The sequence below is a fragment of the Nanorana parkeri genome, unplaced genomic scaffold, assembly GCF_000935625.1.
Source record: "Nanorana parkeri isolate BGI_ZX_2015 unplaced genomic scaffold, ASM93562v1 scaffold835, whole genome shotgun sequence".
NCBI classification, from domain to species: Eukaryota; Metazoa; Chordata; class Amphibia; order Anura; family Dicroglossidae; genus Nanorana; species Nanorana parkeri.
The window spans coordinates 718420-731759 of NW_017307103.1; the positions used below are offsets into that span (position 1 = coordinate 718420).

At 40.6% G+C, this 13340-nt stretch overlaps 1 protein-coding gene across 1 annotated transcript in view; it reads left to right on the top strand.

Annotated features, from left to right (window-relative positions):
* The window catches only part of SGCD (sarcoglycan delta), a 208103-nt gene extending 196428 nt beyond the window's left edge, over nucleotides 1-11675 (top strand). Inside the window, exons 7-8 of the mRNA XM_018565348.1 lie at nucleotides 10592-10715; nucleotides 11484-11675. Coding sequence (XP_018420850.1) covers nucleotides 10592-10715; nucleotides 11484-11657 — 298 coding nt within the window. The 3' untranslated portion in view covers nucleotides 11658-11675. The remainder of the gene's footprint in view (nucleotides 1-10591; nucleotides 10716-11483) is intronic.
* The last annotated feature ends 1665 nt before the right edge of the window (nucleotides 11676-13340 follow it).

A 13340-nucleotide genomic window follows, 5' to 3' on the forward strand; every position in this document is an offset into this window, starting at 1 on the left:
ACGCTTGAAATCATTTTAAACTTACCTCGTTATCACTGCTCGCTCCCGCGCCGAGAATCAGGAACTGCTCGTACGGCCGCAAAGGATCTTGGGGCGGGCGCATGCGCAGTTCCAATTCTCACCCGGGAGACGAGCAGAGACGCAAGGTAAGTCTATGGACGCGTGCACCCGCCTGCAGACACCGCTGGATCGGAGGGACAGAGCAGTCAGCGCTGGATCGGAGTGACGTCGCACCGCTGGAGGGACACATGAAAACATGGGGAAAGAAGAGGAAGATCAGAATAAGAGACATCATTTAAGGTAAGTGCTAACATCATTGAGACATCATTTAAGGTAAGTGCTAACATTTACATTGGGGGGAGGGAAAAAAAATTGCCTTTAATATCACTTTAAGTGAAATACATTTAATGATTTATTCATAAATATTAGCTGCATTCATTTCAGACTTTTATATCTGCCTGGAGTTCAAGTTCAGTTTTAAAAAGAAATTGTAGTGTATTTCAGTAAGGGCTGAACTTGAGCTCTGACCATCATACCTATATGAGCTTTTTGCACATACCATTACAATATCTTAGGTATCTAAAAAGCAGTTACCACCTCCTCCCTACCTTTGTGGATACCACAGCCTTCACTATTCTGGTAAGGCTTCCTTAAGATTTTGGAGTGTGTCTATGGTGATTTTTGTTTATTCAACCAAAAGATAATTGAGGTCAGGTGCTGAGAATTTAACCCAAAGCTGCTCTGCAAGGTTGAGGCCAGGGCTATATGCAGGCCACTCAAGTTGCTCTACACCAGGGGTGCCCACAATTTATATGTTAAGATCTATTTTTTAAATAACGAGCTACATGAGATCCTGGCTGTCTCTCCTTGCTCTCTCTCATGCCTGTCTTTCCTCTCTCCTGGCTGTCATTCCTAGTTTTCTCTCCTGGCTGTCTCTCTTCGTTCTCTTGGCTGTCTCTCCTTGCTCTCTCCCCTGGCTGTCTCTCCTCTCTCTCTTTCCTGGCTGTATCTCCTTGCTCTCTCTCCTGTCTCTCCTCACTCTCTCCCCTGGCTGTCTCTCCTCGCTCTCTCTCCTGGCTGTCTCTCCTCGCTCTCTCCCCTGGCTGTCTCTCCCCGCTCTCTCTCCTGGCTCACCTTGCTGTATTTTGCAAACAGTGTAGTGCAACAGGCTGTGTAAACTAATATTCTTTGATGTAATACATAGCACTTCAACCACCAGAAAGGTGTCAGGGAGCTTGGCTCAGCAGACTCAGGCTAATAGGTAATCATGTGTGCACAGCTAAATAAATACACCAAAATGGAATAAAGGGGCCGCCATTCACACCCTTCCTGATCTACCAGCATCAGCTTTGAGAGCTACTGGTAGATCACGATCTACCTAATGGGCACCCCTGCTTACACCATACTATTCACATCATGTCAGGTCTTTAATGACCTTGCTCTGTGCACATGTCTTTAATGACCTTGCTCTGTGCACATTCACAATCATGCTGCAACAGAAAATAATCTTCCCCAAATTGTTACCACAAGGGTGGAAGTCCTAATTGTCTAAAACGTCTTAGTATGTTAATGATTGTCAATGAAGATTGAATAACTGTGTGCTTGATTTTAAGCATGTGGTTTCAGAAAGGGAAATGCCCAACAAGCTCATATAGGTGGTTTGGCTGTATAGTTTATCAAAATAAATAGAAAGATTCTTCTTGCTTGCTGATTTGGGCCTCTGCGTAGCACAGACATGGAGAAATAGTTAACAAAGGTGCCTTGCATAAATAAAACTGTCTATGTGCAAGATACTTTGGTAAACTTTGGGCCTATCTGTTAAATATTGATACCGCTCATTCTTTTTTCCCCAACGCGATTTGGTGCATAGATAAATTGCACTTAAAATCTTACTAAAAGATAAAAGTGAACATTTAATGCTTATCCATGTGCCAGATCACACTGGGATAAAAGGATGAATGGTTTACCAAAGATGCTTAGAGGCACTCCAGGGTGCCTACACTTTCGTTATATTGTTAGCCTGAGCACTTTTATGACCTGACAGGGTACCTTTAAAAGCAGGGAGAAGAGCGGCGGTTGTGCAAAAGTGGATGTTTCTTTTAATTACTAATGTAAATTGCAATGGATTTCCCATAAACCCGCAGACAGTAACGTTGCTAAAACATTATTGCTCTCATTTCTTCAGCTGAGCATCCCAAGATTATAGTTTGCATGATGGCTTTCATTACATTTACATGTATTGTAGAGTTTTTTACTGCACCACAAAATGGCTGTCAAAGCAAGACTGTGTTAGGGTTGACGCTCATGTACATGGACCTTTGGTGACTATTTAAAGTAAACCTGTCACTTTGGCCTGAATGGACAAAGCAACAGAGCCTTTTTGAGGGTTCGCTAATGCAATTGTTTTGTACATCTCAGGCCAGCCTCATCTTTTATTACACTCTCAGGTCAATATGTCAGAGAAGCTGCATGCACAACTCTTAAAGGAAACCTGTTACTAGCCAAACATGTAGTCTGCCATTGCTGACCTCTCTTGAAAATGCTAGTTGTTTTTCTAAGCTGTAGATTTTATGATTTACCTAAAACAAGATTGCAGATACAGACTTTGCCCTGACTTTACTGATTTGCATACTTGTTCCAGGTCAGTTACTTAGGGTACTGAAGTCAGTGGGACAGCATAATAGCCTGGCAACTAGCATTTTCCAAAGGTGGACAGCAATGGGCTCATCCATACATATGTCATGACATGTTTCCCTTAACAAAAAGAACATATACTGTAGTGACTTTTTTTTCTGTGACTGATATTAGACAGGTACTCTTAGTGACATCACTTCATTCTTCATTGACATATAACGTGTTGGATGGTACTCACAAGTGCAGATCATTTTAGTAGAAGGAGCGGAGTTCTTAGATAACATTTGACATGCCTAGTTCATTGTAATAGGAACTTCTCATGGTACTCTATCTCCCTCTAGTGATTAACTTGCAAACTAAAGCACATTTGCAAGCCTAATTTTACTGTATACCCGTTATAAGAAATACAAAATATACAGATACTGCCACTGGTGACCTTCTTCTGAAAACTCTGGTTGACTGGCTGTGATATGAACCCATTGGCTTCAATGTTTTTTTGGGTCACTTGCCTGGAGCAAGTATGCAGATTAGTCCTAGAAAATTGAAACGTCCTTATCTGCATTAGGGTCTAATGGCTCACAGCATTAAGAAACTGGATCAGCAAGACAGCCATGCAGGAGGAACAGTTGGCAATAGCAGCCTCCACATTTTTCTCATAACAGGTTAAAAGATTGTTAAAAATTATTTTTTAATCAGACTTATATCAAATTGTGGAATAAAGGCATAATTGAAGCATTGAAGGATAAGCACCACATACATACCATATCACGGCACCATTATATTGCAGTAAGAAATAAACACTGCTCAGGCTTGAGCAGACTGCAGAGTAAGTATACTCCATGTCTGCATTTGAGATCTGTAGTTCTGATTTTAGTAAAAAAAGGTTGGAGGTTCAGTGAGATAAAAAGGAAAAATACTCTTTAACTACCTTTGCTAAATATTTATCTGTTGCATAGACTATGGCATCCCCTGTAATGGCGCTTTGTTTACTGCACTGATTGTATTGTGTCATATATGAAAGCCTAATGTGAAACCAGAACTATACATATAGGGATAGATCTTATGCTTATAGGAAAGGTGGAACTGTGTCCTAGTTTTTATTTCGAAGGATGGGAGGATGAGAACTTGTCAGCAGGGCAGTGTTTAGTAGCGCAGGCAGGAGGAAAGGTGAATATTTACTTTTTTTCAGGTAACAGATAACAAAGGTTTTGATCATTTCATATTTTTTGTGAGGTTTAAAAACATACTTCTGTTTAAAGTCAGTTCATTTTGGTTAAGAAAATAAACAACAATAATGAGAGGGTCTACTTTTTATCAGACCCAGTACTGTAACATGAGTAATATTACATCCCTATCATCCTGTAGATATATGGCTTATCTAAGGGAGTTGTGAAGTCCCAGCATATCCTATCCTGTTATAACATCAGCATTGTAATAGGAATACATACTAGAGTTGTTTTTCATAATGCAATCTCCTCACCTTGTTTCGGGTGCAGCGTGAGGTATGATCCAGCCGGCGCAGCAGCCAGTGAGTGGGAAGCGGGTTATCCCCGACCCCTCATCACACAGAACGCTGCCGAATAGAGAGCTGCATCGGTAAGAGAGGCCTGCTGCGGACATGAAGGGGGAGATATAGGGAGCTGGGACTATGAAGGGGACATGGCAGAGGAGAGTGTGGGGTCAGGGAGCGGAAAGCTGGGGATATGAAGGGGGAGATAATGGGGAGCTGGAGACATGGAAGAGAATAGTGTGTGAATGTAAAGTGTTAATGTAAATGTATCTAATTTTTTTTTTTTGGGGGGGGTCTTTATGGATTCTTGCATCGGGGCCCCCGAGGTCACTAGTTACGCCTCTGCTGGAAAGTGAGCTGAAGTGGAGGATTTTGCCAAACCAGCTATTTTGGCCTAGATTGTTCCTTTCTCCTGCCTTCTGCAAACTCTTCCCCCATCTGTGAAAAACCCTGATAGTTCAAAAGGCAGGATCTGTGATTTACTATGAAGTTATACAAAGAAGAGCATATTCACAGGGCTGAGTGAAATTGTGTCACTGCATTGAGGTAGTCCATCCTATGGGCATCTTCAATAAGTAAGTTTACAGTTTCCCAGTTATATGTCAGTTTTACAACACCATAGCTGGCTGCAGACCAAATTGGAAAAGTCATTTTTTTACATAATAAATTACAGAATGGCATGTGTATCAATAATATATTATATCAATTCTTAAATTAGAGTTTTAAGTGAACGAGTCAGCCATACTTGCTCACTATGCATGCATAATTTCCACACCAGATAATGATATCTTCTTCAGGCTTCTTTGGGGTAGCTTTTCGTATTACTGGTATTCTTAAAATAGTATTTCAACAAAGTTACTGATTGCACCATGTGCCATGCACATAGCCACAAGAGGACAAACCTACTGCAAATGAAATATAATCATTAAAATAGGACACAACCTCAATGTATAACAGTAAACATTACCATAACTGTAAAACTGAAAGTACACAGAAAAAAACTCTCTCTAAATACACAGGCTCAGCAGCATCAAGGCATCATTTATCACGCCTCATGGAAAAAGCTTAACAGCGCTAAGTCAAGACATGCCTTCTCCTGACCCCAGCATGTAATTAATCTGGTCTCTAAGACGGCCATTTAAAATTGCCTTACGCCCAAGAAATGTCGCCAGGTTCACTTTATTCATGTGGCTGCCTCCTGTGTCCCCTGCCCACACTGAAATATTTTACTGTGATTTATTCTTTTTAATTAAGAGCTTTCACCGTTTAATTTGAATGCCTACACTAGGAGCCTTGATTTCCGGCGGGCACATTGGAGGTTCAGTAATTATGCATTGTAGAGTGCAGGGAGAATCATTGCGCCTGAGTTAGCAGACTGAAAAGCAGAGAGAGGTGGCTGACCTCGGACATCAGGCACAGCGCTGATCATCATCCGTTTCTCCGCTCTGTTCCTATACTGTACACGTGTCATTTCATCCTGCAGGAGAAACTAACTTTGTGCACAGGGACGCTGGTCTCTTTTTATATTTGAGGTGGCTATTTTTGCAGGTGGATAAAGAAATGACAATCAAACATACTTGTCTATTGCCCCAAAAACCAGTCAAATTACAATTGTTGTTGATAGCACTGCTTCAATGTTTAACGTATAGACAAGAATAATACTTAAAGGAGAACTATGGGGTCAGGGCTTTTCCCCATAGTTCTCCTAAGGGTTATGGGAGGACACAAACCAGTGTCCTCCCGTCACCCTAAGCTCAGTATACCGCGAGATACACATTACGGTATACTGAGACGCCGAAGCCGGGACGGATCCCGACATTACTGTCGAGATCCACCCAGCTGCGGGATTGACAGCTGGCTCTGCCTATCTATGTTTGAGAAGTGAGCGAGCGACGCTATGTGTTTGCTCACTTCCCGATCTACTGAGCCGACCTGTGACAGTTTCATTGTCGCAGGTTGGCTAGAACAAATCACTTCATGATCTGTGCTTTCTTCCAAGAAGAGGATCTGGTTTGCAGGTTCCTGGCTTTGTCTTGTCATACAACATCCACCAGGACAGAAAGTGATGGGAAATCCAAAGTATTTCAGTTGTCACCGGAACATTAAAGCAGACCGTCCATGAAAATGGAAGGGTCTCTTTAATCCTGCCCCGCAAAAAAAACTTAAATATACTATTAAAAAATAAAGTTTGTTAAAAATAAATACTTACCTTGGCATGGCTTCCAAAGCCTCTATGATGAGTGGGTGACACCACCATGTCTCCCAGGAGAGCTAGGCACTCGAAGTTACAAGAAAATGGGCTGGTGTGGATTCTCGTAAGCTTTATTTTTTTGTAGCACAAACTTTATAGAAGAACTCCGGGAAAACTTTTTTTAACCCTTGCAGAAGGGCTACCCAACACTACAAGGATAAAGTGCTTGTTTGTGTCTAGGTGTAAAAATCAAAAAGTTTTATTCATCCGAACGGTGGAGCTGGCCAGTTGTGACAGTTCTTCCTCCAGACTGTCTCCCCCTCCACTGCTGCGATGTGTACACTGGGTATAGAACTTGATGATTCAGGAACCTCAGACCACTGGAGCAGAGCGGCAAAGAGGCTCCAGGGACCATTCTAACAACAAGCCAGCTTCGAGATTCATGTGAGTATATAACTTTGTTATTTTTGCACCTAGACAAAAATGAGCACTTAACCCTTGAAGTGTGGGGGAAGCCCCACTGCAAGGGTTAAGAAACAGTTTGCCCAGAGTTCTGCTTTAAGCTATTTGAATTCGGGGGGTGTGAGTTAATAGGACCTTTCATTTTAATGAAGGAGAAATATTCCAATGGGGGCACCTGTTCCACTGATAACTATTCTAGATGGAATTTCACCTCTCACTTCCTGTTGTGTCTCTGGGGTAGGGAGGAGAAATCCTACTAATGGGGCACAGTAGAAATGAAAAACTTACATGGTTCTAAACCATTCCCTACTGTGTTCAAGACAGGGAAAAAACAGGGGATTTAGATATACTTTATTATAAATGCAAGCATTAAAGGACAACTTCACTTTAAAGATAAGATGAGAATGAGAACAAAACATAGAAAGATGAAAAAGTAAAATGAATGTGTTTAATGTTAGGGAAGCAGTTTAGAATCCCTGCAGACACACCGCCATAAAGGAAATTCTATTTTCACTGGCAGCTTTCGCTTTCAGAAGGCACAGGCACCTTAATAAAGGCGTGTAACAGACACTTGCATGTTACATGTTATCAGATGTAACATGCAAGTGTCATTTTTGCAGTCATGCTTTGTGTGACAACACACACACTCGGGAAATGGTCTTCCTCTCTACTGTTAATTAACTTTGCCTCCCTTTAATCATGTTAATTGCAGATGACAACATAATCTTGCCGTGCTTCCTCTTAGTGGAATGGAGGGAGTATCAGATTAAACAGGAAAATATTTAGATAGATATGTCTTTCAAGGGCAAGTTAATTGTTCATCCACATTGCATGAATTTGATTATCAATGATTACAAATACATGGAAACATTTGCAGGAAAAAAAATGAATGGTTTTAATTTATGTAAATTGCAAGTTAATTAGGCATTCCTCTGAAAATTGGATGCAGGATGGTTTAAAATTCAGTGCAGCTTTAACACCTTCTACAGTCACTCTCAGCACAGCGCAGGGAAGCAGGGGGTATAGAAAATATAATGGTTTTAGGTCCGCTTTATGTTTATTTGAGTTTTAAACTGGTTTCTATACAATATTTAAGTTGTTTATTTTGCAAATAAATATCTGATACAGCATGCAGAGCTGTGCATCCTGTTACCATCCTGTCTTGAATTGTATTGTAATTGTAATGTCTTCCTTACATTGTAAAGCGCTGCACAAACTGTTGGCGCTATATAAATACTATGTAATAATAATAAGAATACAAGGGGGGAAGAGTTACTGTTTTAACTAATTCGCTTGTGTGTGTAAACTTCAGCTTCAGCTATTGAGCTCTATAAAACAGGTGTTTTCAGTAAACCAGATAACGATAGCTTGGCGCACGTGTGAAAAGAAACACTTGTGTCCTTTTCATTGGATGTTGTGTGCAAAAAGCTTCAGGGTGGTTTTTCCAGTCCTACCACCATTTATATTACTATACAATGAAAGGTTTAAAGCGGAAGTAAAGTCTTGTATTGAGAAAGTGCTGACATGCAGGCTTTGTATGACTGTGTAAGGATCTTCTGTCATAGATCTTTCTTCCTGCCTGTTAGCACTTTTTTGGTGTTTGCACACTGAGCCGCACAATTGCCGAAATGAAGTAACTCCTGTGTGTATGCACATGGGAGCGCCGGCGAGGAAGGAGAGTGAGGACATTGCAGCACTTCAGGGAATTGCTTTGTTCAGGTAAGACTGCCATAATGTGATAATATGCTGGGTATGTTAGCACATTGTGGCTAAAAGCTCCTGAGGGGCCCATCTATTTTTTTTTTTTAATTGACTTCCGCTTTAAGCAAACTTTAAGCAAACTTTAATTATTTAATCAGGTATAACGTATACAGTGTAGCAATGCAGTACCATGCGCTGTACCACACCATTTTCTTTATCAAACGTATAACATCTCACTGCTGCAGTACTCCTTTATCATAATGTTCCCAAATGCCTAACTCTAAAAGCAATGTTCTTTAAAATTATAAATAGTCATTCCACATAAACAGTGATAAAAAAATTAAATGTACAGTGCAATTAGCAATTCAAACTCCATCAATCCACTGTGGTCCCAGTGTGTCAAACCACACATATATTCTTAATGATTTTCCCCCCAAAAAAGCCATTAAAGCGCTCTTTGATATCATATAATTATTCATCATGTTTCTCCACTTCAAATCCAAATTGCACTCACCCTGTCTTATGCCCCTCTGTTACAGAAATAACCCTGTGTTATGCCCCTCTGTTACAGAAAGGTATATGCATGTGTTATCCCTTATCGATAACTATAGCTACAGTCTAGTCACTTTTCTCAGTATATGCGAGTGAACAGTTGCCATCATGTTCCTGAAAATGAAATTGGACAGAATCCACATGTGGGAATAGGTGGAATTTAGGGTGAAGCCTCTACGGGTAGTTTTAAATTTAGGGTAGGGCATTGTAAACATAGTGCAGGGAAAACCAGATAATGTATTATTTATCGAACAGATTAAGAGCAAGTTATGCTCGAAACTGTCCCTGCATTGCTACATCGTATACTTTATCTGCAAATAAACCTTTGAAGCAACCTATAATTTGGATAATATATATCTATAGATATATCTATGGATATATCTATAGATATATATTTATATTTTTCCTGATTGGTACAGCTGATTTTATAGAGTAAGTGTAGTTCTGACTAAAATAGTATGCCTGAAATTCTCAATTTTTCACTGCAAAACAGTAAACATATCCCTTCACTTTATTTCTCTAGAAATACTGTCTAGCATTGCCCTGCTAATATTGACATAGCTTTAAAACAAATCTGTTGACGTAGCTTTAAAGCAAACTTTTGCTTTGCCCTTGCTCGTGTGTACCTTAAATCCAAATGTGCTGTGCCCAAGCAACAGGTTTGGTTTAATGCCTCCCTCCACAGCAGCACATACTTACCCTCACCACCCCCCATTCCATTCAGCTGTCAGGAATAAGCAAATATGGTGTACCTTGTGACTCACTAACTGACAGCATTGGTGATTGGTCTAGTACTGTCACATGGGGTGGGGAAAGTCATCAGCTCTGTGAAAGCTGCAACTGGAGTGACTCATTTTTTTCAGATGAATGTCTCTCTTCCCTCCCAGTGCGTGAACAAATTCCCGTGTGTGTGTGTGTGATGGGATATTTAAAGAATGTTATGGTAGTATATGCCACTGTGGAACTTAGAGTTAGGGTTTATTCACATGGGTCATTATCTTCTGCACTCATGGTACTCTGTGGCAGAGAAACTTCGGCCCCATCCACATGTTGGGTAATCGGCAATGACCAGGAGCCGCACTATCACTCATACGAGCAGTTACATGCAATTAGGAACCCTGACTGACCCTGGAAGCAGACAGTTTGCTTCCTGGGCCACTTGTTCTGCTCACATACAAACTGGCCACAGCTAATAATTCAGTGTGTATGGGATCATAGCATTGAATGCTACTGCGTCTAGCCTTCAAAGTAAACCTATGGCTTTTCTGTGCAAGTTAAATTCTGAGTATAAGCCTGCGTTAAAGAAGCATACTTTTGAAAAAAAGTCTGTAAGGAGATGGCAGGCACAACTCGGAAGTATGCTCATAACTTTAACAGAACGATATAATAAATCAGTTTTTAGCAGGTGCATTCCCCTGTGTTCAGCAGGTCAAACCAAGCCATTTCTGGAGGTTCCTTTGCTATAACTTGTACCAGTGAGACTGATTTCACTACTGCTGCTCTGTAAGCCTTCTCAATATTTCTTACCTGCTTTTCAACAGGCTGGAATCACCGACACGGACCTTGATCATGGAGGCACCAAAAGGAATTGAGATAAATGCAGAAGCCGGCGGTCTAGAAGCATCTTGTAGAACAGATTTACGGCTAGACTCTACAGACGGAGAGGTAGGCTGCTGATAAAAAATGGACTAGCTAGGAATATGGACCTATCATTAATTTAGATGCGTTCCTCTTATCTCCAAAACATTGCTGAAACTGATTTGCAGATCTGGTAAGTCAGTTACGTCATTTTTTAAAGGGCCAATAAACCTGAAAAAAAATTAAAAAAGCTTTAAGTAATATTAAATAGATTTCAAAAACTTAGAGCTGCAGACACTTGGGAGAAGATCTCCTACAAGTCTATGAGGACCCACTACGCAGATGTGGCCAGCGGCAAGGAAGATTTGGGCTTCAGGCTGTAAACATTGCAGAGAGTTGTGAAGTCGGAGAGACAAAAGTGCATTTGTCTGCATTTCTGTTATTAAAGTGCCGATTTAATGAGATGGTGAGGCAGAAATCCAGGGTGTGCTGTCTATATTCCTTCTAGCTATCCTGTACCTGGTATATGCTGATATTGGGTTCTTCTGATTGCAAACAGACACTCATTCTCAAAAGGGGAACAAATCATTCACAGCCTGCACACTACAGCCACACAGTGGCTAAGTCAATGAGAGGTTTGCTAGCTGGTGATGTGAGTGAGACTATAGCAGTTATCTTTCAGGACAACATCTGTTCATATGTGGCCAAGCTGATGGTGAAAAGCGACCCGAGTATGTTCTAGCGGTAACAGAGTTTTGTGACATTTCATTTGTATGCAGACTGTACTTACTGTATACACGGCATTTGTTAAAGCATTTTGTACTACTTTCAAATAAACTTTTTCTTTCTTTCTAGATCCAGTTAAAAGCAGCTAACGTGAAGCTTCCACATCTACCACGGGGCTCTTACTCTGCGTCAGCGCCACGGCAGAATGTGTATGAGATCTGTGTGTGCGCCAGTGGAAAACTGTTCTTGTCTCAAGCGGGCAGCGAATCCACTTGTCAGACAAATAACAACATCTGTCTGTAAGAGACTGACAAGCCAAGCTCCAAAGTGCTGGAGCATGACTGTATTCAGACACAGGAAGCCTCAGAAACAATATGTGTGTGCGTGTGAATATATACAAATATATATATAGATATATATATCTGTAAATCTATTAATCCCCCATGGAAGAGATTGTTCAGTGCCAGAAGCTCAGGGTGACCTTCAGTTGTCTTCCCGTGTGCCCATTTTCTGTTTTTAAGGACTGCAATGCAGAGAGGACTGCTCATGAAACCATAAGGAACCTTAAACTGTGAGGTCTGATATGACATTGCCCATAGTTATATATTATGTATTGTTTTATTTATAAAAGAGTACATACAGAGTATGGAGTTTAAGGGCTACTGTAGACTAGCACAAGAGTAAAGGTCACTGATTAAAGCTTTAAGTAGCCCTGCATGTAAACCAATTTCATTCTTCGATGGAGATTGAAGGAGGAAGTCTGTAGGTAAAATTATAGTTACCTTTATAGCCTTGATTTGAAGATCCACTTCCATAAAGTTACTCTTGTGATTTAATTCCTGACCTGCACAGGTTGGGACTGATTCACAGACATATGTGCCAGACACAGTGGTATCCTTGAGGAATCATCTTATAGAAATATTCACAGAGGTAAACCTAAATATGAGAGAGTCAGAAGTTAATTTAATTTTACACTCATGCTGCCCTCCTCAACCCTTCAATATTAACGTGCATCTAAAGCCATTTTTGGATAGAGTAGGGAATGGTTGAAACTCATGTTAGTTTTCTTATTTCAGCATCTGTGTCCTGTTATGGAGACCCCCCTTCACCTCCTGTCCCAGAGACACAAAAGGAAGTGAGAAGACATTGTAAAGATACATATCTCCCATCACTTTCTATCCCATTAACAATGGTCACCAGGACAAATGGAGAGGGAGAAACTCCCCACCGAGTGTAAAGGCAGTTTTAAAAACCTAAAAGAGACTAAAATACTTCCTTGCTCTATCCAAAACAAAACAGTTTTAGCTTTATATATAATTTAAGAGTTTTGGATGACAGTTTTGTGACTGATTGTTTTATTATACAGTTTTCTAAGATTAAAAACAGTCACTAAAAGACCTCTTTAAACCTTAATTATTGGAATGTTTTTCAGGGATAACATGTTTGTGTTTCATTAGGCAACATAGCCAGATGTCAGAGAAATATAGCCATTTAAAAATATGCAAAACAATGCATAGAAATATAGCAAATATGTAGACAGGTTGGTAAATCTGCAGGTGCTTCGGAGAATCAGTATCTGCTGACCTACACACATATATGACCATTTACTGTCCTGATGTGCAAATCCAAAACTTCCTATCTTGCTCATAGCAGGAAAGCAAGAACATACATTCATGAGAGCCAGTGGATGCCAATTTGCTATGGCATTACCGATTGACAATCCAAAAAACAATCCTTACGTATCTAGGTTATGTGACACTGGGTTGAGATTTCTTGTCTTTTTTTACCTCTTTTTGCCACCACAGCCACAAGACTGCATATAAAAGGCATATACAGACGTTGCCATTACTGACTTAAATTTGGAAGTTCAAGTTCCAAAGCCATCATCTTTATACTTGCCTTACAATGCATTGGGTCTACCCAGGGCTGGATTAACATAGGGGCTACTGGAGCGCCAGCACCAGGCCCACCACTGAAAATAGGCCC